Source organism: Triturus cristatus, chromosome 12 (assembly GCF_964204655.1).
Source record: "Triturus cristatus chromosome 12, aTriCri1.1, whole genome shotgun sequence".
Lineage (NCBI taxonomy): Eukaryota > Metazoa > Chordata > Amphibia > Caudata > Salamandridae > Triturus > Triturus cristatus.
The window spans coordinates 36,527,395-36,553,910 of record NC_140595.1 but is presented as its reverse complement, the minus strand read 5'-3'; the positions used below and the strand labels follow the sequence as shown (position 1 = coordinate 36,553,910).

At 43.0% G+C, this 26,516-nt stretch overlaps 1 protein-coding gene and 1 long non-coding RNA gene across 5 annotated transcripts in view; one reads left to right on the top strand and one right to left on the bottom strand.

The window, feature by feature from the left end:
• PDE4C (phosphodiesterase 4C) overlaps positions 1 to 26,516 on the top strand; it is an 895,999-nt gene that overhangs the window by 264,076 nt on the left and 605,407 nt on the right. For all 4 annotated transcript variants that reach the window (XM_085638143.1, XM_085638146.1, XM_085638144.1 and 1 more), the window contains one exon: positions 9,552 to 9,781. In XM_085638143.1, the coding sequence (XP_085494269.1) occupies positions 9,552 to 9,781 (230 nt within the window). The remainder of the gene's footprint in view (positions 1 to 9,551; positions 9,782 to 26,516) is intronic.
• Positions 1 to 26,516, bottom strand: part of LOC146772335 (uncharacterized) — a 544,470-nt gene that overhangs the window by 92,956 nt on the left and 424,998 nt on the right. Inside the window, exon 3 of the long non-coding RNA XR_014972127.1 lies at positions 19,884 to 20,041. This is a non-coding gene — a long non-coding RNA (uncharacterized LOC146772335). The remainder of the gene's footprint in view (positions 1 to 19,883; positions 20,042 to 26,516) is intronic.

Below are 26,516 nucleotides of genomic sequence, written 5' to 3'. Positions count from 1 at the left end.
GAGGGTGATCCATATTTTTAGCCTCAAACATTTGTAGGGTTCTAGATTTCAGGGCTTGATATACCTAAACCCTAGGCTCTGTCCTGAGGTCATTTGAGGAAGGGGGCCCCTGGAAGCCAACAGCGCCTTTTACCACCTTAGCTGAAATCCACCATGTTATTTCCTCGAATGTCATCTTCTCCCATCAGACTCCCGTCTAATGAGCTCCACTTGACGCAGTGTGTGATCTTGGCCAAATGCTGTGATCTGGACAACCACTTTGCCATGTAACTAGTGCAGCCATATTTGACTAGTGAAACCCACTGCTCTAGTTAGTGTGATGTGTGAACCACAGCAGTGAACTCCTACCTACTTCTTACATTCTCTAACTTTAGATCTCCATGCTCACACAATTTTAAATAAGTATGCTCCATTATATATATATATATATATATATGTGTGTGTGTGTGTATGTATATATATATATATATATATATATATATATATATATATACATATACCGCTCCACTCCTTCTTTTTGTCCAAAGGAAAATGTCGCACTCGCAGGGCGTTTTCAACACAATTTAATCGAATAACCAAATGACCAGCAACAGACGCGTTTCGGTGAGATGCCTTTCTCGATGTCACTGCACATCGGAAACGCCATGTTTTTCAACATTATCCTCATCAACAACATGAAGAAAGGACTAACATAATCACTCTAAAATCAGCACCATTTTGTAATGGATACAAATACTGATTTGTCACACCTTACAATGCATTTGTAGATGATTCAGCGATATTTTACTCAAATGTGCATGGTCTATATAATCACGCTTTTGCACATCTACTGTTTATATCAGTTTTTTAAGTACACAGTATCCTAATACATTGATTTCATTTTGCCGTGGATCGGCCCATATCCTTTCTGTACATGTGTTTCTTGCGAATTGTCATTTTACTTTTTCAACTTTTCAAATTTCTTACATTATTATCACTTGTCGCATTATTACAGTTCATATCTCAGGCATATTTCAACATTGCAACATTATTTCTTCTAATCCAATAACGTAGTCACCTACAGTCTTTACTACAATACCATTTACACAATTTTCGGAACTGACTGGGCTGGGCTTCAATACCAAATGTGAGTAAATACCAATTAAATACCAAATAAATAGTCCTTTGATGTGCCACCAAGACATCCTGATCATGGGCCTATGTGTACAGATAATTCCTCTCCACTATTTAAACCACGGGGAGACTTTGTGAGTAAATCTATGATAAAGCGTGACTCGAGTCTACGTAATTTCCTTACTCTGTCCCCCCCACGGGCGTTGAGAGGGACACAATCCAATCCATAAAATTGCAGCAAGTTGCGATTACTTTGATGTTTTTCTGCAAAATGACGTGCCACAGGATACATCTGGTCATTCTTATCAATAGCCCTCTGATGTTCTATAATTCTAATCTTCAGTTGATGAATGGTGCTACCTATATATCGTAGCCCACATGGGCATACCAGACAGTAAACAGCATATGGAGTGCTGCATGTTATGAATTTGGTGATCCTCTTTGTCAGTCCTATGTCAGGGATAGTGTATGTTAAGACTCTTTTGCTATTAGCGCAGGCTTCGCATCTGCTGCATGGATAAAAGCCCATCATTTCTCTCAAGGTGCCCCTTTTCTGTGGTGGTTTGTCTAAATGGCTTCTTACCAACATATCACAAAGTGACCTTGCTTTTCTAAACGTCACTAGTGGGAATGGAGGAATAACTTCACATATAATACTGTCAGTTTTTAAAATATGCCAGTTTTTTTTAAGCATATTTTTTAGATGATTAGCTTCTGCCGAATAAGGGGTAATCATCCGAAATTTACCCTTATCTGTCACAGATTTATCTTTGTCTTTTAACAAATTCTCCCTTGGAATCCCTCTCACCTTTTGCAGGGTGGAAATTAGTGGCATGGGGTTGTATCCCCTTGCACTGAACCTAGCTATGCTTTCTGAAGCAGCTCTCTCGAAATCTACTTCCTTGGTGCTGTTCCTTTTTATCCTGAGTAGCTCGCCATATGGTATGCTATTAACGAGCTTGGGGGGATGACTACTGGTGGCAAATAATACTGAATTTCCAGCAGTGGATTTTCGGTATAGAGCTGTCTGGATTTTACCTTCTTCAACAAATACCTTAAGGTCTAGATAGTCCACTGCCACCGGACTAACCATACCCGTAAAGTGTAAATTTATGTTATTCTGATTGAGAAGGTCAATATATCTTCGAGCCGACTCTGTCGTTCCCTGCCACACGATAAAGAGATCGTCGATATATCGATACCACTCAATAACCTTACCATGCTCACTATCACTATGGTAGGTTCTGGGCACCCGCTCCTCCCACCAGCCAACGAACAAGTTCACATAGCTGGGGGCAAAGCAGGTGCCCATCGCCGTACCAGACAGCTGTTTGTAATGTTGGTCTTCAAATAGAAAAATGTTGTTCCTCAAACAGAACTCCATAAATTCTATTAACATTTGATTGTGTTCGGAGTATCTCAATTGACGTTTTTCCAAGTAAAACCTGACAGCTCTCACCCCATCTTCATGGCATATGCAAGTATATAGACTAGTGATGTCTAATACCATTAGTTGATAAGTGGGATCCCGTTTTACATACATGATCTTGTTCAAAAAGTCTTTAGTGTCCTTCACATAAGAGTCTAATTGGGCAACACAAGGAAATAAAAAATGATCAATGAAAGTTGATAAGTTTTCTGTCAATCCTTTAAGAGATGATACAATTGGCCTACCAGGCGGATGTCGACTGTCCTTATGTAATTTCGGAATGTGGTAAAAAGTAGGGATCACCGGATTAGAACTTCTTAAGAACAAATGTTCCTCTGGTCCCAACATCAGTCTCTTATATTATTTGCTAATCAATTTATCATATTCCTTAATGCTATTCTGGTACATATCTCCAGTTGTTTTTTGATAACATTTAAGATTTGATAATTGACGTAAGGCTTCTTTGCAGTACTGTTCTCTAGTTTGCAATACCACATTCCCCCCCTTGTCCGAGGGTTTTATGATGACTGATTGATCCTGCATCAAATTTTGTAGTGCCAATTGTTCAGATTTGGACAGATTACTGGGGGATGATTTGGTGATATTTTTGAATCTGAATTTCAGAAGAAAATTGATCATGGTTTCAGAGAAAACGTCTATGGCATCTGGTGGTATTTGAGGGTTGAAGAGTGATTTTTGTTTGAACTGACTTTCTTCTCGTTCCTGATCAACACCCATATTTCTTGCTCTTTGTGCCATATCTTCAAATTGTATCAGGTTGTCCTCAACTTCCAATCTGAGATTTTCCAAAAGTTCTATTGCAGGTAGGTCTTTTCCAGTTAATACATCCGTAACCGTCAATCTTGCTGTTACCCCTTTCTGTTCTTTCATACATGATCTCAATTTGAAATATTTATGTAATTTCAATTTTCGTACGAAATTAAAAAGATCTATTCTCGTTTGTGTGTACTCCAAGTGATTACTAGGACAGAATGTTGGTCCTAAGCTGAGTACTTTGTTTTCAAACTGCGAAAGAGGTTTATCCGTTAGATTGACTACCGTTAGATTAGATGGATCTATTGTCTCTTGGTTTGTCTCTTGCGATATTTCCAAACGGATGCCTTGCCTCTTCCTCTTCCTGCCACCACCGGCCCGTCTTGTCTTTCTACATCTCCTTCTGGTGGCTTGTTTTTGCCCCCTCGTAGCCAAGATTGGCGGATTATCTGAAACTCATTGTGAAAAGGATTCTGGATCTTTCTCGCTTCCACTGATCTCCCTCCTTGTTCGTCGCTCGATTCATTCTCCGTAATATCCGATTCTGAGGTTTCTATTCTTGATGACAATTGTTTGGATCTTGTACTCAGTTCTTTTCTTGGGCCATCAAACTTGCGGGCAAATGTTAACACCCTGCCCTGTAAGTAATCATTTTCATCCCGTATAAATTTTTCTTGTTTACGGTATTTAATTTTCTGTTCGTATTTTTGTAATCTTACTTTCTTTTGACCCATAAATTCCTCTATTCTCTTCTTGTTCTCTTCATCTTTGACCATTTCCTCTTCAATTTCTTTGATCTCACTAAGCGCCTTGTCCCGATCGCTCCAAGCATATTTGACAAGTATACCCAAAGTTCCCTGGCAATATTGAGCTGTGTGTTCCGCCAAGTCCGTTAGTTTCCGATGTGCTAGTGACATCGAGAAAGGCATCTCGCCGAAACGCGTCTATTGCTGGTCATTTGGTTATTCGATTAAATTGTGTTGAAAACGCCCTGCGAGTGCGACATTTTCCTTTGGACAAAAAGAAGGAGTGGAGCGGTATATTGTTGCGGAGTCCACACCCGCAAAGTCTGCACCTGCCTGCGAGTGCTCCGTTTCAGTGTGGAGCTGGGAGCGGATATATATATATATATATATATATATATATATATATATATATATATATATTAATATTTGAAAATTATGAACATTTGCATTCTCTGTAAAACATGTCATAAGTATGTCAGAGGAGGAAGTACAAGTGCATCAGTGCACGCGTGCCACCTCAGAGTTTACACGTAACATAGTACTCAACCTATGTAAGCACATCACTGCGTGCATTCCACTATTTTAGATGCAGATAACACCTATTGCTCCTCTAACTTGGGAAGAGGTGTGGCGCTGCAGCCAGGGCGACTGACTCAGGAATCTGGGGATCACGGTTCAATCCCTGGCGCTGGCGGCAGGGGTCTGCCCAGCACCATGTGCCTCTGGGCAATAGCTTGCTTAATCTTCCCGACGGCCCCCAGCTCCTAGAGACCCTTACGGGTGATTGTTTGCGCTTTACAAATGTGGATTATTATTATTATTATTAATTCTCCATGCTCGGCATGAACATGGAGATTTTTATGTTGGGAAGCAGACAATTCTCCTCTGCTATGACATATCGTGAGCACCATTTTGTGACATAGAATTTGTGTTTAACAGCACGTGCCATAACAGTTTACTTGTTTGGTAGGAGAAATGTCAATGTTTACAAGTGACATTGATTAACATTAATTTGTTTTTTTAAAGCTACCAAACTAAATTATGCATTCTCAGAATATGTATATTGTTCGTGCAGGACCACTTGTTGCTTTTTTAAGAAACATCTGTAAGCAGTGCTACAATTGCAATTTTATTTTTCAAGACTGTTGAAATTTGTGAAGTATTAAATAAAATTCAGAAAATAAATCCTTCATAAGGTGGGCTTGTTCAAGAACCAGCCCACACTATCTGATTTTAAGCAGAATTACCTCTCAGAAATGTTTTGAAGCAAACTTCTTCTCCAAACGTTTTATGAAATGTTTGTCTCTGGTGACTTTTTTAGAAGGTGGCAAACTTCACAAAGTGCAAAGCTAACTAACTTCATAAAAGTGGGCGGGCAAAATGTAAGTCTGCGCATCCCTTCTTGCGATCTTTGCGGTCAGTCTTCTTCACAACATAGAGAAGTCAGTTGCCTCTGGGAAGGACTTCAGAACTTCTCAGCAAGACCATCCTCATTGGTTGAAATTAATTCCTCTTTTTTAATAAAAATAACACATACCTGACAGGTAAAGAATTTGATTAGTGTTTAGAAATGTGATTTTCTTTGCATCTCAGTTGTTTCATAACAATGAATGCTGCCAAGAGCTTGAATACCTGCTCTTCCCGAGGCACAATCGGTCTCGCTGTAGGGTCAACAAGATTCACATTTCTAAAGGTCCTTCTATGTTCATTTGGGCTACTCTGTCTCTTAATGTTCAGGCAGTAAGAACAGTAGACTAATCAAATTTCCACTGAGCAATACATCGTATCTCAAACTTTCTGCAGGTCTTTGGAAATTTTTCCAGGTTTTGTCATTTTTTTCATAACTGACGCACATTTCTTTTCTCTTGAAGCGGTGTTTATGCTGCTTAGATAACTCTGGGGCCACTGTGTATCCTTTGATATTTACCTCCCTCGGGCTGGTGCTGACATCATTTTGTCTTAGAATGCTGAAAAGAAGACTGACCACCTGCTTCACATCCACCAATCAGGGCTCTAGTCCCTTAGAGACAGAGTCTGGCAAACATCAGAGCCAATGTTCATCTTTCTCAAGGAATGATGCTTTGAGTCTTCACAGTCTCCCTGCCTCATACAACTCTGGGCACCAGGAGGTCTGTTATCCAGACCCAAAGAATGGACAATCCAACATCTTCAGATGTCTAAACATACCAATCGCGGGATGAGGGAAAACATCACATGACTGAAACAAGTCGAGGCCCCATCGGACTCCCGTTCATCTGATGCTTTCGACTGGGAATCTGGGGAGTGCCCTCCCTCAACTGAGAGCTACAGCCATTTACTATCCAATAACAAGCATTTGCAATGCAATAGGTCTCACATTTACGCGAGTTTAAGCTATTGACATTGTAAATGACAATGTGTTTTATTTATGTTTAAAAAAAAAGAAAAGGCATTGTCATTTACAATGCCAATAGCTTGAACTCGCATAAATGTGAGGCCTGTTGCATTGCAAATGCTTGTCTGCACGTGCTACACTGAACTGATGCGGTCGGTGCTGCAAATTAATTAAATAAAGAAGCGCGGCCGCAAAAGTGAAAGCGGAGCACGATCGCATAAGGAAAGACCACTAAAGAAAATAGTGCTCACCTACTAAATAACAGAGAGAGTATACCGAGCCAAGTAAAAGGTCCGGTCGTTATGGACGTTAACAAATGCAGACAAGGCGGTACCGGGGTGGGAATAACATGCCTATGTACGAATCAGAAGCCAGCATTTTTGAAGGACAATGTCACAAGCCAATGACAAATATGGGCGGAGAGTGGGCAGGGCTTCCAGTGCAAACTCTAATACAGCATGCCTCGCAGAGCGAGCAGTGCATGCGCACTGCTGCTAGGCTCGACCTAAAAACAATATAATCTACAAATATATCCCCTATTAAGTGTAGATGTTCTACTTTTAATGCCATCTAAGTGATCATTTTGTTCAAGATACTTAGGGCATGGTATTTATATTAGACAGTGTTACTGTGGTACCATACCGTATAAGTAAAATATGCTTATTTCATATACATAAGGCCCTTTTGCATTTGTTATGTTGAAGGATGTACCTCTAAGTAAATAAGAGAATGTTGTGTATAGCTCCTATGCAAACTAAATCACCTCCAGGTGCCTGAGAGAATTATTATTGTGGATTTGGTGTTAGTGAAAGGTACAGGTGTAAGAGTCGGCGTCTGGGGTCCTAACGTTGGCTCCTCACCCTGCCCAGCGGTGCACAATCATTCTCCTTTCGTAGGTTGGATTCTAGTTTATACTATGTAATCATTTAGTAGTTAAATTCTATGCTAATATTATTGGAGGATATGTTTCTCTTTACAATAACCTCTGACCCACACTTGCACCTATCTCAGTATGGCTAATCTCAGCTCACAGCAAATATGTATTGTATGTGGATGGTGGAAAGATCCTTTAAACTACGGTGTCAAGGTCTGGGGGCATTTCTGTGAGACAAAGGATATGGGGGATATGTTCTCCTCGGATCATTCAATTCAAAACACACAGTACCCTTCTGTCACACGAGAGAAGATGTGGTGAAGTGTGTGCTGCGACTATACGCCACTTCACAGGAAAGCGGGAAAAAGGAAAAATAATCATTTTTTATTTACAGCCCTCACTCACCTTAGTAGCTTCATCAACGGGTTCACATTGACTCCTAACGTTCAGAGTGGGCTCGACCATATTCCAGGGAGCTCTTTGTATATGGAAAGTTAGGGGAGCTAACATTAAAAATTCCTCATCCACTCCCAAGGATTCCCTTTATTAGTGAGGTGAATTGGAAAGCTTAAAAAAGACTTTATTATGAGGCAATTGGGATTTTAATTCTCCTATGACCCTTATGGTGCCTACATGTTTCTGCCTATTCTACTGTCCGAACACGGTCTGAGGCCTTCATCAGGCAGGATTGCTTTTCTAGTGCTACCCTTTCACCGTGTATCTTAAAACAATAAATCGGGCATGCACTATAAAATTATTTAGGTTATGCAGAGGCAGTGAATACTTGCGTAATCAGAGGTACTGATATAGGCCCCACGGGGAGCGGAGGTAGGTTGGCCCTCTAGTCACACTTTCATCAAGGGTCCCTAACCATAGGTTTTACCTACTAGGTCCAGTCGTACCTGGCTCTTGGTACGTTTTGTGGAGAGATACAGTGCATTATATGTGAAAAAGAAGACGAACGTGGTAAAGTGAACATTGGGGACAGGTTAATAGGAAGTGCTTGACCATAAATGCGTGTGTGCAAAGCTAGTGCAGTTCGCTTATAACAACTTGCAACATCCAAATTTTTTAAAGTTATTGACGTTTATAAAGACAAGCATGTGATATCCTTTCAAACAATAGGGTTATGGGGAAAAACCATTGCAAATCACACCTTTAATTGGAAAATGTATAGATAAATGGCTGGAAGTTTGTTTTTGCAGCAAGGTTGTGCCTATTGGACAAACTTTGCAACTTTGTAAAATTGTAGAGTAGTCAACTTCAAACTCCTTTGTCAATGTAATTCATTTTACCGTAATGCATTAGTAAAATTATTATCATGGGTAAGTGATGCGAACCTTTTCATTATCAGATGAAAATATTTAATGAACAATTAGGGAACAGTGCCTGGCTTTGTGAAGCTGAGCTCATCGGAAAGCACACTGACAAAGATTAAATGGTGCCCTTTGCTTACGCGACATTGAATTCTGTTCTATGGTTTCCATCACACTTTCACAACTTCACTTTCTAAAGAAGGCAGTCCATGTATGTGCATTAAAAACTGTCCTAATTCTTGCGGTCCGTTATTGTAAGCATGTCCTGTGGTCAGAATGGTGCGTCCTGCAAAAAAATGCCTTTCATGAGAGCAAAGTACAAACCAAATCATTCCTGATGAAGATGTCAATTTCAAAGAGAGTTGAAACATTTCAAGACACCTCCTGAAAGAGATAGTGATATACTGAGAGAGGTCACAACTTTGTGCTTGATTTGGGCTCTATTGTTAGTGATGGATGTATTGATTTTTAATTTGCAGAGTATTACCCTCTGGGCTGAAATTTGTTAGTTAAATAATTTGATTTGTAAATAGTCTATGATGAAACAACGCCAAAGGCCCATTCTTTACTTTTACTAGGATGCGTTAGCCAATGTTTTTTTGGATAAGGCACACCACTCTCGGTGGATAGGACAATTAACTTGAAAGATCTCAAAAGTACATTCTGAATGATTGTCGACTAATTAAAATAAATAAATAAAGTCACCAAGAAGCTATACATCCAATCAATGTTATCATCATGAAAGAGGATTCAATAGACGAACTGTAATTGAGCGAAAATAGACAAAACACTCTAAGATGCGTAAGACTGCGCATAATTGAAACCGTTTCTGGTCGATTCAGGTTGTCCTTCCACTTTGAAACGTTTCGCGTATTACTGTTCAGTGATTGGTCAACAGCAACATATATCTTCTTTTCTCTTCCAGAGGTCACGAGAATCCTTCGAACTCAACACCTCCTGCTTAATGCCTCCCCTCAGCGCCATCAAGAGGCGGTTCTCGGGGGCCCCGCAGCTCCCACCCCTGATGCACCGCCAGGCGGCGGCCAATGAATATGGGAAAGCGGCGGACACGGAGCAAGGTTCGAGGGTGGTCTTCACCATAGAAGAAACTGGACCAGGCTCTGGGTATGATGACTCGGATTCAGATTGCTCCGGGTAAGAAAGAGCCGGGCCACACCCTCTGGTGACTTTCGGTTCCGAAGCCTGGTGCCAGGAGAATGATTGGTTGGGCAGATTCAGGGCATGCGTTGTAGGTATGAGTGGAACTTAAAGTTCATCTGAAGTAAGAGCAATACCTAGGAGTACTGGACTGACTGACTTTACTGTTTGTTCTCTTCCTAAATTGAGTCCTTTTTTGAACTGTAGATGTTGTAAATTGTTTATTTTTGTTATATATTGGATGTAGTTCCCAATAGTTTACAAATTTAACAAATACAGACATTTATATTTCTCTGCTAACATTTGTGTATCATACCTTTAGCTGCATAATGCATTTAATGTGCCTACACTAACTAATTTTGCCTTTGCCATCGGTTGCTAAAATTGCAAAACTACTAATGTCCAAAAAGCATTTTTGATCACCCTAGGCATCATTGTTGGGTGTGTGCTGTGATGTCAAGACATCCATCCGCACAGTGTGCCAGGGATGATTCTGAAGCTGTAAATTCATTCTCTGAAAATGTGTGCGTCCCATTTTCAAAACGTTTCCTGAGTTAAATGGTTTCTGTCTTTGTAAAATTCTGCATTTAGATTAAAAAAGACTTGATCTGTCGATTTTGTCACATGCAGAAATGGCTTATGCCTGCTGAGAATGCACAAGGTGTGTATTGTTAGGAAGTAGCATTTGCCGCAAGATCTTCAAGGAAGGGTTCATTAGCACCGTGAACGCATTAAATGAAGCCCACAGGAGGGCGCCAGCAGAGGTGGACAGATGGTTACAAAATATTTTATTATGCAGTTCAATACAACACTGGTGTGGGGTGGAAGCATACACTCAAACAGTGATCGCATTAGGTGAGAGATGGATTCTCCAATGACCTGAGCCAAGACATGGATGATAAATTCTCCAGCCAATGGCTGAAACTGGCTGAAGAACGCCAGTGGTTGAAAGGGGCGGGCCCAAGGCCCGCTCTATGCCTATTGATAGCAGTAGGTCATTCCATGCCTTCAATGCCAATCCCAGACTGAAAATGACCAATGTGTATGGTTGATGTGTGACGCCACTTTTCTTATAGGACCCCCAGATATTCGTCACCGGTCCTGTAATTTCATCATACTGATATTTTAATGTTTCTGGTTTCTAAAGGGAGAAGGAAAAAAAACTCTTCTGCGAGATTAGGCTAAAAGCTTTCTTCACATTAAAGGCTGGGTACAGTGGAAATGAATAGTGGTATTATGTAGTATTATCTTCCATCTAATAGATAATATTTAATCATATCTTAGAGACATCAAAGGTTTGATCACAGCTTTTTCCTCCTTTAAACCCCTCCCACCCCAGATTTGAATAAAAAAAGCATAACAACTTTATAAAGTATTGACTATTATAGCTACTTTTTGTACTTTGGCAACTTTTATTCCTCGGCGTTGATGGAGCGCATCACTAACATTGAACTGATGTTTGTGTTTGAAAAACAATGTGTGCATTTACTGATTTTAACATTCTGAGACAGGCTGGGACATTTTCAGGCTCAGCTCTATAGCTCATCTTTCTATGACTAGTTAACAAGTATTAGAGCATGCTGCACCTGCATTAATCATTTTAGAAAGCACAGAGTGAGGGCTCTAATTGGAGGGCATTAACAGCGAGATAATTGCCCTTCACCCTTGTCATACTTATTTGCCATGAGCTTCGGAAACATACTTTTTGGTGGTGGGAGACAAACTCTTCATACTTCCCTCTAGACCAGTGATGCTCAAAGTACGGCCCGGGGGCCACATGCGGCCCTCCTGACCTTTATGTGCGGCCGCCTTGTCAAAAGCAGCACTGGCAGCTGTTCACTGCACTCAGCATTTACATTAAAATATGTTCTATAAATGTACAATCAATTATTTAATTGTGGTTAAAGAAAGGAAGTAACAAAGGTGACCAGCGCTGCTTAACTTTAGCGAAACCTTCATTTTTAAAGACATCTTGCATCAAACGTGCACAAATATGAAAAATTCTTCAAAATTCAAAAAGTGTATTTTATTGACATGCGGGACCGTTTCACATTCGTAAATTAGTAGAACAGATTATATCATTGCATTGAGAAGTATTTTTTTTAAAAGTGATGGTTTTCACACAGGAACTTAGAAACATTTATTGTTCCCACCTCATCCTGATCTCAATGCCCGTAGTGAACTAAGAGGCAAATCCTTTGTTATGGGCACCCTTCGGGTGGCCTGGGTTGCTATTATACATGAACAACATTATAGCTTATTAAATCTAACACAGGAAAAGGTTTTTTACAGCGCACATCCTGAAGTCATGTATTTTGAGGTGCTCTTATATGTGATAATGAAGAAAAAGGAGGGGAAATTAAGTAAAACAATTGCCTAGGGTGACACCATTTGGTGAAGCGGGAAAGCTAAGATAGATCCCAGGTTTTCTGGTTCCACTTTGTGCAATGCAATTCAGCCACTAGACGTACATGCTTCGCTTTCCCTACAGCCACCTTAACTCCACCCCACCCCAATCCCTTGACCACCACCCTGCCGGCATCAGTGCGGCCCTCGTCACATCATCAACCAAACTTCTTGGCCCTTGAGGAAATGTTTGCGAGTCCCCGTCATCTATAACATTCATAAGGGATTTATAAATAAATATCGCATTTTAGGGTGGGTGGGCTTTTTATGCAATAAAGTTTTGGTGTACATAATATCAAACATTCAGCCTGGCTTCTACCGTTGAATCGGCATAAATGTTCCAGTCTCAGTTCTTGTCACCGTCCCATACTTCAGGTCTGGGGCCAAGGGTACTCAAAAGGAACTTAGCCCCCGCTGACTGCCCAAGACGTCCCCCGGCTATGTTGTGTTTCACTGATCATGCCGTTTAAAAGCATTTATTACAATCAGTTTAGTGCACACGGGGAGCCAGTGGCAACAGAATAAAAGTGAAATTATTGTTTTATTTTGCCACATCGTTTACTTGTTGACCCGTTAGCAGCAGGGCTCGAGTCGGGGTACACACGGGTGGACAACGTCCACCCACTCTTTTCACAGGGTGGACGCCGTCCACCCTGCCATATAGTTGAGCCCCATTCTAAAATATGCTGAACTCGTCCCGCCCGTTATCTGGTTTCCTTCCAAGCAGCAACGTGCAGACGGGCATAATAGAGGCACGATTTTGACTTTGTTGGGACCCCCATATATAATAGATATTCATGCACTGTAAGAACGTCAGGTGTGTTACTCTGTCCCCGTGCAAAATAATTTAAATACCAGTAATTTGTATTTGTTTTACCGCACTATTCATCCCAATATAGGGTGTCAGATCACATTACAGCAAACATACACATTATATTGACAATAAATCACACAAGTTTGTAAATCATTGCACAGGATGTGTTACACAAGACAGTGAGGGTTACTGGGTGTAGGAGTCACATATCATCCTTCAGAGCTCACTCTGCTATACTAGGATTACCATGCCACTGTGTGTAACAAAAGGATCTCTGTGTTCAAAGCAGTAATCCACTTACTTACCCATCTACATAAAATAAAATCTGCCATCTGCATGTTACATGATGTGCTTTGCAGGAGGTGCATTAACCCGGTATGCTACTTTAAGTCAAAACCAGGGCTAGACAAAAACAGATCTTTCCATCAAATGTGATAACCACCAGGCAGCTAAAGTAATCACATCTACTTTGAAATGTGCTGCACATGGAATATTACACATGGTTAGGCTGGCAGCAGAGTTAGTATATCAATCCTTGGGTAAAGGAACCTGTCACATGCAGTGATGTCACTTCCTGTAATGCCACATGCCGTGATGTCACTTCCTCTGATACTACCTAACTTGGAGAGTCCCCCCACTTTTTTTTTTAGGACTTGTGCCCCAATTAGCAGTGCAATCTAAGGACTGTGGAAGAGTGACAAAATGAATGTGCACAAAATCACACTGAGTGCGAGATCGTGTGGCGATGTTGGGGGCAGGTCTTATGTTTTCTGGTTTCACATTGGTCAATTTGCTTTCACACTTCGTGTGGCATGGCAGGCAGCGCTATGTCTCTGAGTGACAGCGCTGTTTTTAATTTTTAAGGGTAGCACGCTTGCATTTCTCTGCCATGGGCCTGTCTGTCACAGGACATTGCTCGAAGATGGAGTTTTATTTCTCATTTTCAGGCACTGTTCTGTTATAATTGCTGCCTCTTTAAGTGGTGTTGATGTTCAGGAACAAGACTCAGAGTTTTCTTACCTACACGTGTGCCCATAAAGCTCTTTTATTCGGATTATAGCAGCTTTAGTGGGTTTTTGGTCAGTCCTCAAACTCTGTAACCCTGGGCGTAGTTCGCGAAGTAGCGCTACGCGTAGCTACGCAAAGTGCACTTCGCACTACGCGAGCTACGCGTAGCACTTCGCGAACTGCATAGTACCCTGTTCGCACTGTGCAAGATGCCGTTTTCAATGATTGCACAGTGCGGACAAGCATCCGGCACTGTGCAATCATTGAAAACGGCATCTGGCACAGTGCGAGCTGTAGTTTTCTGCCGCTCAAGTAGATTTTTACTCGAGCGGCAGCTTTTTCAACGCGGACTGGTAGTTTCTCATCACGAGCGGTCGCGAGCATTCGCGACCACTCGCAATTAGAAACCTGACCTCCCCGCGTTGAGAATCTTGCCGGGAGGTTTTATTTTCCACGCTCGCGATCGCCAACTTGATGTTGCTGATCGCGAACGAGGAAAAAGTCTTGCCGGGATGTCATTTTGCTTGCTCGCGGTCGCCAACTTGACGTTGAGGACCACGAGCAAGCAAAAAATGACCGCTACACTACGCAACGCTACGCTACGCGTGTTTGCACTGTGCTACGTGCAATTTGCGTAGTGCAAAGTAGCGCAAATTTCGCAAACTATGCGAGCGTAGCGTAGTGCTTTGCCCAGGCTTAAAACTCTGACATTTCATCGCTCTATAAAGGCCATAAGGATCTCGGACAGTGAAGCAGCAGAGCGGGACAAGGAGGCCGCATTAACTATGCCTTGGCCCAAGGTCACACTGTTTGCCTTTCACGGATAAACCGACAGCATTTATGTGTTTTTCTTTCCCTGGTTCTTGATTTTTTTCTCTCACTCTATCTTCCTCTCCCTCCTTTATTTCCCTCTCTCTCTCATTCTCTTCATTATCCATACTCTTTGCTTTGCCTCTCTTTCTCGCGGTCTCCCTCCCTTGTTTCTCTCTCTCCATCTCCAGGGGAGAATAGTTGGTCTAAGGGCTAGGGCGGTCGACCTCGAATCTGGGGAACTGGGTTCAAGTCTCAGCAATGACACTGAACATGCTGTGATTCTGGGTAAATCACTTAATCTCCCCGTAAATGAATGTGTCTTCATGTAACGCAACTGATGCTATGTAAAGCGCTCTGATACCCGATACCTTCAGGTCAAGTTTGCGCTATATAAAACTCTGTAAAATAAAAAAAGAAAACTAAATATCTATCTCTCTTCTCCCCTCTCTTCTTTTCCACTCTGTATCCTCTTTCTCTCTCTCTCCCCTTCTCTCTCAGCCACTCTTTGGCTGTTACTTTCTTTGTCCCTCGTTTCTGACTGCCCCTATTGTTCTTTTTTAAGTTCAAAAGATTTTTATTGGATAAGTGAAGGTGTCAATACATGAGAAAGAATACAAACATATCTTCAAATAGAGGAGAAAAGTAAAACATGGTAATGAAAATATAGAGTTAATCAGAGGATAACAAAAATTTGAGCCTAAATAACAAAAAAAACAGCGCTGGTAATAACGAGCAATAAGGTAGCTTATATACAAAGAATAGTGCAAATAAAAAGCAATGTCACTCAGGGAGGCTTAGGGACCTCTTGCTGAATAGGTGATACATGAGAGGAGCGTTTAGCACAGGTATCTAGGTACAAGGTTACAGGAAGCCATAAATCATGTCGTTTAGCAGCTAAACTAAGGGGGTGCACAAAAACAGTATCTAGCCTGTGATTATAATAAACATTGTACCACCATGCTTTAAAAGAAATATTCGTAAAGTTTTTCCAGTTGACGGTGATTTGCTGGAAAGCAACAGCTAACAACAAATCAACAATTTGCGTATTAAGATCAGTGTCATCCCAACAAGGAGAAAGGCTTCCTAAAAAGATATTGACAAAAGAGAAGGGGGATGTAGTGTGAAATATGGCATTGATTTGGGCCCAAACTAGTGTCCAGAAATCTTGTGTGAAAGTGCAAGAGAAAAGCATGTGAAACAGAGTGGCCTTAGGAGCAGAACAGGACCAACAGAGATCCGGTGTGGAAGAAAATCTCTTATTCAACACCTGGGGAGAAAAGAGAAGTCTGTTGTATATGAAGAAAAGAGTTTGTGTAAGGGATGCAGCTCTAGATGTCTTGCGAAGTTTGGTCCATAATTTATCCCAAAGGGAGGTGGGCCAAGAAATGGCAAGGTCAGATTCCCACTGTTCCTCAACTTTGGATTTTGGTCTAGGTGTGAGGATCGTATGAAATGAGTGGTATAATGAGGAGGCTGTAGGGTGAGTACGCAAAAAGGAATGAAGCTGTGAGGTAGGATTGGGAGGGTGAGGATGCATGAGGGGGTTAGAGAGGAGAGCATAAGTGGACATGACTGCATTTTTAAGCGCAAGATACTTGCAGGCAAAAGAACGGGGGAGATGGAAGTGTTGGCTGAGAACGGAGAAGGATAAGAAATCAGAATTAGAGAAGAGTTGAGATACCCAGATTAAACCCCTCTGTCTCCAGGTTTTCCAGTAAAGGGGCTTGCGATTGACGGTTATACTGTTGTTGTGCCAGATAGTGGAGTTAAGAAACTCTGTTACAGAGGAGGGGGGACCTGGGGAGGTGGAAAGAAGCAGCTTGGCTGTAAACTTGTGGATAGGAATGGAGGAAAAGTGAGGCTTGCGAGAGAATGAGAGGTATTCAGCAAAGGTGAAGGGGGATAGGGAAAGTCGTTCAATGATAACCCATAAGGGGGACGGCTCAGCAGGGTCTTGCAACCAATGGGAAGCTTGCCGCAGAAGGAATGCCTTGTGGTAAGCGGGAAAATTCGGAAAGTTAACTCCACCCTCAGACTTGGGGAGTTGCAATCTGAGCAGGGACATACGTGCTTTTTTGCCGGACCAGAGAAAGGAAGAGAGAATAGTGTTAATTTTCTTAAAGAACTTAGCAGGGATAGGGATTGGGATGTTGGAGATGGTGTAAAGGACTAACGGGGAGAGCATCATTTTAATCGTATCAAGACGGCCCCACCAGGAGAGGTATAATGGGTGCCATCTGGAAGTGAGGTCGGATAATTTCTGGATGCATTTATTGAGGCACATTGAGACAGTGTCAGAGAGGGAGGAAGTAATGTGTAGACCTAGATATTTGATGTGTGAGGGGCTCCAAGTAAAATTGGACGCCATAAAGTCCGGTTTAAAAGTGAACTTAGTAAGGGGTAAAATCTCACACTTGTCATTGTTTAGCTTATAACCTGAGATCTGAGAGTAGTCATGGACTTCAGCTAGAAATGCGGGAATAGAAGTTGCGGGGTTAGACATGAATAATAGAATATCGTCTGCGTAGGCAGCAAGTTTAATGTTAGTGTGGGAGACTTGGAAACCATGCAAGCTGGGATTCTGACGAAGCTTTGAAAGAAAAGGTTCCAGGGCCAAGTTAAAAAGAAAAGGGGAAAGAGGGCATCCCTGACGAACGCCTCTGCCTAGATTGAAAAAAGAGGAAACTAGACCGTTGGCACAAACCGCCGCTCTAGGGATGGAATAAAGGAAGGAGATAAAAGAAATAAAACATGGGCCAAATCCAAACCATTTGAGGGCGGAGAAAAGGAAAGTCCACTCAACCCTATCGAACGCTTTTTCTGCATCTAGGGCAATGGCTGCTAGGGAATGTTGGAACTGTGGAGATTTAGAAAGGACATTAAACAAAAGTCTGGTGTTATCTGTGATGAAGCGACCTTTGACGAAGCCAGATTGTTCAGGGCCTAGCAATTCGGGGAGATAGGGGTCTAATCTAATGGCGAGAGATTTGGCATACAGTTTATAATCAATGTTGACCAAAGAAATTGGTCTGTAATTCTTACAATGCTGGGTGTCTTTGCCTTCTTTGGGTATGATACAAATGTGGGCGTCTGAGAATGTACCTGAGGAAGAGCCATTTAATATGAAGGAATCAATAAGGGAGTGGAGTCTGGGCAACAACAATTTGGAGAAATGCAGGTAAAATTCAACTGTGAATCCGTCTGGCCCAGGGGCCTTGTCCTTCTTGAGTGACTGAAGTGCTGTAAGTAATTCATCACTGGAGATTGGTGATTCAAGGGCGGATAAATCAACAGGGAAATTGGAAGGTGGTTGGATGGTGGCAAAGAAAGTAGCAAGAGAATGAGCAGTGGGGTGCGTCTCAGAGGAATAGAGTTTGGAATAAAACTGGGAGAATTGCTCTAAAATCTCAACATCCGTATGTTTTAAAACAGAATTAACATCGTAGACAGATTCAATATTCAGTTTGTTTTGTTTGACTTTTAAATAATTGGCTAAGACCTTCCCCGCCTTATTTTTACCTCCATAGAATTTAGAACTGGATTTCAACAAATACAATGAAGCATCCTCAGTGGATTGTTTGTTATAATGCATCTTAGCGGCAATGAGAGCAGTCAGACTTTCTTGCGAGTGGGATGTATAGAAGGAATGCTCTAACTGTTTGATCGTACAAAGGAGGTCACTGGTGCGTTTACGAGCATTCTTGCGTTTAGTAGCTACAAAGCTGATAATAAAACCTCTGGCTGCTGCTTTATAGGCGTCCCAGACAACATGGTTAGGCATAGTGGGTGTGTCGTTAATGGTGAAAAATTCTGTGGTGAAGTCTACAAAGGAGGCGGAGAATTTGGGATCGAGGAGTAAGGTGTTGTTGAAGCGCCACCTCTTTGGTCCAGTGGACTTGGGTGAGATGTCAATGTTTATCAAAACGGGGGCGTGATCAGAAAATAAGATGGGGCCTATATCAGCATGGGTGAGGGATTGGGACATGTGGTGGGAGAGGAAAATATAGTCAATACGTGACTGGGAATGGTGAGTCGGGGAATAGAAGGTGAATTCTTTAGAAGTGGGATTGCAGAGACGCCAGGCATCAATGAGTTTATGTTGGGATATCGCTTGAGCGAAAAGCTTGTGAGATTTATTAGGGATATAAGGTGCCTTGGAGTTTCTGTCTAAAAAAGGATCAAGGGGTAGGTTACAATCACCTGCTAAAATAAAATTATCATCAATAAATTCAGTGATACGGGAGGCCATTGCGCGCCAAAAAGCCTGATCGCCACCAGTAGGGGCGTAGATATTAAGAAGGGAGAGAGGGACGCCTTTTAAGGAGAGTTTTACGTACAACCATCTACCTTCAGGGTCTGATTCAGAAGCTAAGAGCAAATGAGCAAGAGATTTGCGAACCAGTACAACCACACCATTTCTTCTACCATCACCCGGAGATGAAAATACAGCACCCACCCAACCTCTCTTAAGTTTAGCAGCTTCATCGTCAGACAGATGAGTTTCTTGTAAGAAGGCAATATCTACATTTAATTTGGCTAAATGAGAGAGAACTTTTTGTCTCTTGATAGGAGAATGCAGACCTTTAACATTCCAGGATAAAATTTGAACTGACATTAAGGATTAATCAAAAAGTGGGCCAATTGGAGAGTAGGACAACAAGGAAATGCCTCGGAGCAAGCGAGGGCACAAGAAAGAAAAAGAATGAGGTGAGAGCTGACGTGATGGAACAAGGAAAGAATAAAAAATGAGAGAGGAACCAGTGAGGCCGTAAAAATAGGAGAGAGCCAAGAAAATAGAAAGAATGGTAAGAAGATACAGTAATTCTGAAAAATAGTGGTAAGTAAGGTCCAAGGGAGAAACAAATAGGTAAAGGGAGATGAATACGAGCAAGAGAACCAGTTTGCAGTGGGGAGAAGAAGGAGTGACGAAAGAGAAGTGAAGGAGAGCCAAGGAAAAGGTAACGACACCAATAAATCTGAAAGCAACGAGGGAAGAGGCAAGATAAGAAGGTATAGAACATAGCAAAACATGATAAATGAGGAATAAAGGGTACTTACGAGGGGTAGCAAGGGAAAAATACAATCAGGAACTGGGAACAAGCGGAAACACACGTGGAGATGATGGGAGGGAGGTAGGGCCAACTGGGAGAGGCAAGGCATTCGGGGTGAGGGAGACGTCCAACCAGAGATAACACAACGGAACGCAAAACAATGATCTGTGAAGGGAGAAAAAGAACATGGTTAGAAACTCGAATACAACGAAGATAAAAAACAAACATATGGCCAACTGAGGGGCCAGAACAACACTTTCAGACGAAAAAATGAAAAATATAATCTTAACTAGAAGTCATACAATCTGAAGAACCTGCAAAAAATGAAGGGATTAAAGCAGAACAAATTAGAGAGTCAAATTGCAACTACGAAAACAAGTCATGGTGGGTGGGAAGAGGGACCAGCTATCTCCATGTCAGGTTGACCGCAGGAGTTCAGGAAACTTCGAAGTCGCGCAGGATCCTCATATGTCGTAGTCTTGTTATTATGAGTGACCTTAAACAGACAAGGATGAAAAAGTCCATATCTGGCACCAATGGAGCGAAGGTCAGGTCTCATATCTAGGAAGGCCTTGCGACGGTTTGCAGTGGTCCTGGCATAATCCTGCGCAAAGAACAAAGTGGAGCCTGACCATGTGAGGCGAGGAGAGGCTTTGGCGGCTAAGAGGACTTTCAGCAAGTCTGTGTACTCTAGAAAGTACATTATTACACCTCTAGGCTTCGTTGACGCGGAAGGAGAGGAGGAAGCTCGACCAAGCCTGTGGGCACGTTGGATATTCAGTGAAGTGTCTTCAGGTAGGTGAAGAAGCTTCGGGAGAAAGGACTTGAAAAAACTGATGGGATCATTTCCCTCACAACCCTCCACCAAGCCATAAAGACGGAGATTGTTGCATCTGTTGCGATTTTCAAGGTCCTCCACCTGCTTCTGAAGAGAGGAAATCTGTGTGTGCATGTGGGAGATCTTGGACGCGGATTCCTGAAGAGAGGAAACGTCGCGTTCCACCAACGACACTCTTTCGTCCATCGAAGCCCAATTGTCAGTGAGAATCTGCAATTTAGCATTCGTCTCCTCCATGTAAGGGCGCAGGGCCCGTATCTCTTCGAGGATTAGCTCCATTGAGATGGGCGAGGAGGACTTAGGAGGCGAAGGCGGGTCTTTCTTTAACCTCTTAGTGTTCACTTTTGCCAAAGGCTGTGAGGAGATGTCCGCAGTTGATGTCATCTCGGTTGAAGATAAAGACTGAGAAGCTTCCAGATGAGCCAATGCTGTGAATAATTTGGAATTCTTAATATAACTACGTTTTTGGACTTGACTGGAGCAATGCGCCATCAGCACACTAATGGAACGTGAGGTCAAAAAGAAGAAAGAAATATCTTACTGCCCAGCTGAAAAAGGACCAGGGAGCAAATTAAAAAAAGAAGGGAAATGCCAGGCCGCAGAATTGGAGTCAAAAATGTTGGAGGCTAGAGTCATAAAGATGGCCGCCATATATGAGGAAAATTGAAAATTCCAGTCAGCTGAAAAAGGCAACGGGAATAATCATAGTTGAAGAGAGAAGAAAAAAAGTCACCTTAGAGTGCAGATTATCCACATCTGTGCTTCAGGAGGTGCTGGGGACAGTAGTATAAGCGTGAGGCGTCCAGGGGATCCATGCGCGATAAGGCGCGCTGCTGAGGCGATCACGGGCGAGAGTTAACAAGATGGCGGCCGCGGCCGATAACGAGCCGCGACCGAAAATAAAATGGGCTGTAAGTCCTGAAATAACTGTGCCTCAGCGCCAAAAAAGGATTAAAAATGATCCTGGCATGTTCCGACAGGGAAGACTGCCCTTTGTTGGTGGAAAATGAGGCGCGAACCGCCGGTAGACCCTGGTGTGGACGGAGCTCCTAGCCGAACGCCGCCATCTCCTTCGGGCGCCAAGCCACGCCCCCTGCCCCTATTGTTCTAATTGTGTCTTTCCCACCGTGGCCGCCCCATATCTATCTATCTATCTATCTATCTATCTATCTATCTATCTATCTATCTATCTATCTATCTATCTATTTATCTATCGTCAATGCCCGAACATAATAGTGCCATAATGTCAAACACTCTTTCTCCTATCACTCACGCCCCTCCCCCATCCCCTGTTTCCTGCTCTAACCCTTTTCTCTCTCATTTCACGCGCTCCTTCAGTCCGTCCCCCAGACCCCAGGACACGTGCCGCGGCATCCCTGGTCCTCCTCACACACGTCACTCACAAGCGGATGAATATTTTCGCTATGATGTAAAATTAATAAAATGGCTCATGTTTTATGTACGAGGAAGTTCTGACCCTGTTCCCGGAAGTCACTCCGGAGGTGGTGTCGGACCTGTCACTCACCGGAGCCGGGGTCTGACTGAGTGACCGGGGTAGATCCCTCTTCACAGAGGGAGGCCTCCGCTTCTGAATATTTAATTGGCCATACTCGGCCGGTGACGCGAGCCCAAGCTGCAGTGTTTGATTGGGGGTGTAATGAGGCTGGCCTTGCAGTGCTCGGATTCACTGCAGCCCTCTTCCCCCACCTGTCCTCACACCGCCCCCAGGCTCCTGGGTTTCCCTACTTATGTGTTCAGACCTCAGATCCGCTCTCACGTTTATCCTTTTGGCAAACTGTGCCTGGACCGGTTGTCCTGTCTCCCAGCAGGGCTGTCAAAGCCTTTGTGAGGCCCAGGGAACAACATTTGGGGGCCCCTATGGCCTTTAATCCAAGGAGCGCCTGTTCTTAGGAAAACACTTTCAATAAGGTGAGAGAAAATACAGCACTTGCCTCCACAAAGTAGCACGGCCCTGTAAGCTACATCCCAAACTGTGGGTCACTTTTCCAGGATTTAAATGTATTTTAATAGGAACCTGTGACCCCAAATAGTGCGGGTCCAGCGGCAATCAACCTGGGCTGCCCTCCTTCCCTCCCCTCAGAGATAGCCTTGGACCCCTATATTTGAGGTGCGCGGGCCCCGCCACGTCGATATTATTACTAGACCCACAGAGAAGTGCCCCCCACTATTCCATAAATGGACACGCATATCAATAAATTAGTTACTAACACCACTGCTCAAATACATTACGATTAAGGAAACATGTTTTCCCCTCATTGACTTTTCTAGTTAAATTACTGTTTTTCTTTTTTCTTTTCTTTAAAAAAAAAGTATACCTTCGGCAATTAATATTTTTCTCAGTTGATATTTTTTATATAATAGGTGTTAAAAAAAACTATATTTTTAGGGGAGACCATGAGTAAAGCAAGTTCTTCAGATCGGATCGCGTTTGGAAACGTCTGCTGGTTTGCTTTCTGCGCCGGCCATTTTGTTTTTCGCGGTTGCCTCTTCGCGGGTGTCTAAAAGTGCAGAATGGCCGCCTTGGTTTTTGCCTAAGAGGTGGTTTTTTTAGGTCTAATGCCGTTTTGTTCAGAAGCGCAGTCCAGCCATTCGCCAGATGCAATTATTTTTCAGTCACAGATCAAAGAACTCTGTTTATCTTTGAGCTGAGCTTTAGTTTCATATTTGTGATCCAAGTTTCAGTTTCGGATAAACAATTTTCTGATAAATGTGAATATGTGGGGTGTCATCACACAGTGGTAAAAAGAGGCGCAGTTTTTCAGTACTCCTCTTAAAAATCTAACGTAGACATAGAACAGAACTAGGTCCAGTATAGAGCCTTGAGGCAGGTCAGAAGGCGAGGTGCGGGGACGTTTCAAGTGGATCTATCAATGTTCACCTGTTGAAAGGTGAGGTAGGACCGGAACCAGTTCCGAACAGTGTCTTTGGAACCCTGCCCTCTAAAGACGAAAGAGGTTGATGTATGATTGGTTATTGGGTACCAGAAGGTGCGCTTTCCCTTAAAGAACTGGAAGTCAGAGTCGTCGGCCATACTGACAAAACCTCTATGGAAAGTCAACAGGAGTTTGCAGTTTTTGATGCGCTCTTTGAGCTGGACCGCAACTCATCTTTCATTTATTTTGCGAAGGATTGAAGACCAAGGATATGTATGAAATTCCCCATGTAAGGAGGTGTGAGGGTACCCCTTTGTTGTTCGACCATGGATAGGGGGTCCTGAGTACAGACGGTTTGTTCCAAAATCACCTGGCGGCTTCATCGCCCTTGGATTCATCCAGCTGGTGGGAGCGGAGACCATTGCTTTGGGGTGCTGACTTGCTCTTTGTGTGATTTCTAGCATGGTTTGCTTTGCTTTTGAGCAATGTGCGCTTAGCACCGTACGGAAGCCTTTGGTGTGCATGGCATGAGTCGTCAGTGGGTGTGAGTAGGATTTCAGGTCTAGCCTGAGGTAGGTAAGTTAGGATCAGTCAGTTAGCCTGAGTTGTGTTGACGGAGGTCATCGCGTCCTTCGAAACTTGAGGGTCTGTCTTCTGGAGGTCTCTGGGTGGAGAGCCTTAAGTGGAGTGCAGTGAACGATGAGGTCACTGTGGGATCTCTGAGACTTGTAGTACAGTGTGAGACTGTGTACCTTCTCCTGTCTGCTAATACTTTGTTAAACTTTGTCCACTTCCTGTAGTAGGCACAGGCTCATTAATTGATCTAACTTTAGCAATCGTATCCAAGACGGTTTCTGGTATTGATGTCACCACTGGTGTTTGGTGCGTTGGGCTACTCACAGTACGTGCTCGTCACAGTAGTCCTTCTTCTGTGTCAGTGGCATGTCCATTCTTGGTGGCTAGCAGCAGCAGAGATCTCCAGGCGCCACTGTGCACTGAGTACTTGCACTTCTCTATTTGTAGGGTTTGATTTTAAACCAGTTTTACTTTCTTAGACTTATACTGACAACAAAGGTAAGGGGAGAGAGGAATAACCTATTTTGACTGATTATTTAAGTAATGGATTGTGACTGTTATAGTATTATTCCCTTGGAATTATGTGGCAGTGTAGCACCAAATTGTGTGGCACATTGCCTAAATTATGTGGCAGGGAATTGTATATGATGTGACTCTGTGAAGTATGAAATACAATCTGTGTCATTATTGTCCAGCAGTTTGGGCATTTCAACACACTGACGCAAAAAGGAGTCCGGTGCATGGTTTTTTGTATATTCCTTAATTCAAACACATCCAGCCTCCACGTGGCCACCGTAACCTTGCCTGCTAGCCCAAGCACCTGCATTAAATGTTTGCTCCACATCATGGGTAGACCGCCGCCCCCCCCCCCCCCCCCCCCCCACCATTATGAGATTGTGCGGCTGTGGTGATTTTAGCATAATTATAGATGTGGCAAATTTGTCACACAACCCATCATCTGCTGCATAATCTGCAGATTTTAACATATAAGAAGTTTGCTTCTAGCTCAAACGGTTGGAAAGTCACTAAAATCGCAGCGCACATGTTGCCGGGAAGTGGAAGGCCTTTTGAAAAGGTGTACTGGTCACCTTTCTGAAGCTTATTGCCATATTTATGATTGAGGTGCACCCAATGCCCAGACAGTGTTAACAAGTGTAAATAAAAAATGTGCCAAATTACGCCGCATAATTTGGCTTTTCTTGGCACATAATTTACTTAACCCTGCCGCATAATTTGGCTCTCTCCTGCCGCATAATTCCCGTGGCCCTGACAATGCCCCAGTATTCTTCAAACAACACGTCTCGCTACATTTACGCTGCATTAACCATCCATGTACCTCAAGCTTCGAGGTAGAGCGCCTCGAGGTACTACTAGCAAGAACCCGCTTTAGGAATACAATGAGGGAGGAGAGATTAACGACAGCATCCCTTTACGCACAAATGCACCACTTCCGGCCAGTGCGTCACAGCCGCGTGCCGCAGCGCGTGGCTGCTGTTTTAAGATTTCTGCTGGCTTTGAACCAGCACCTTTCTAGAACAGGAAATGAAAAATGTATTTGATCATTCGGTTTTCTCCACAGCTGCACCGTATTGATTTCCGCATAATTGTGCGGAGCAGGCCCACAGTATGTTCCCAGTTACACATTCGCCTTCCATACATCACAGAGATTGAACAGTCAAAAACACCAAGGAGGAATCGACTCTTATGAATAGTAAACAGAGTTCTTTGCGCCAGCGGGAAAAAATCCATTTCGTTGCCGTCTTGTGAGGGATGCTAATTCTGACCCCCTCGGTGGTTCACTTATTTTTCCTCTGATAGGGGCCATAAATTCAAAGAATTGAGAAATATTGTTTTTTTATTTGTTCCCAGCAGCTGGGGGTCCTTTCGACGCGCGTGGCGAGTGTCTGTGGCGTGTGCTCGCGTGAAGATTTGCAGGTCGCCCAGGGACCCCTGCAGATGAGAGGAAGCCATGTTTGTGGCACGTCCAGAGGCCAGGGGCTGGCCGAATAGCATATGCAGGCAGGATCGGTGTGCGTGATCAAATGCTGCCCTCTCGGGCCCAGGGGCAAAAGTAAACTAAATATTTATTCTATTATACCAGGACTCTGGAATTCTGGCTACTGCACTTTCCACTAAATTATGCATTTACCACACCTGCCACATATTCCGCCTTCTGTTGCATAATTTCAGATTTAAAAAATGCTAGCTCAAACAGATGAAAAGTTACTAAAGGAAACTGCATGCTTGGAGCACAGAGGGTTGGCAGCCATTTTGGGAGGAAGGAACCTGTACCATTTCTGTTGAATGATACCTTCACTTGTTAACCAGGCGG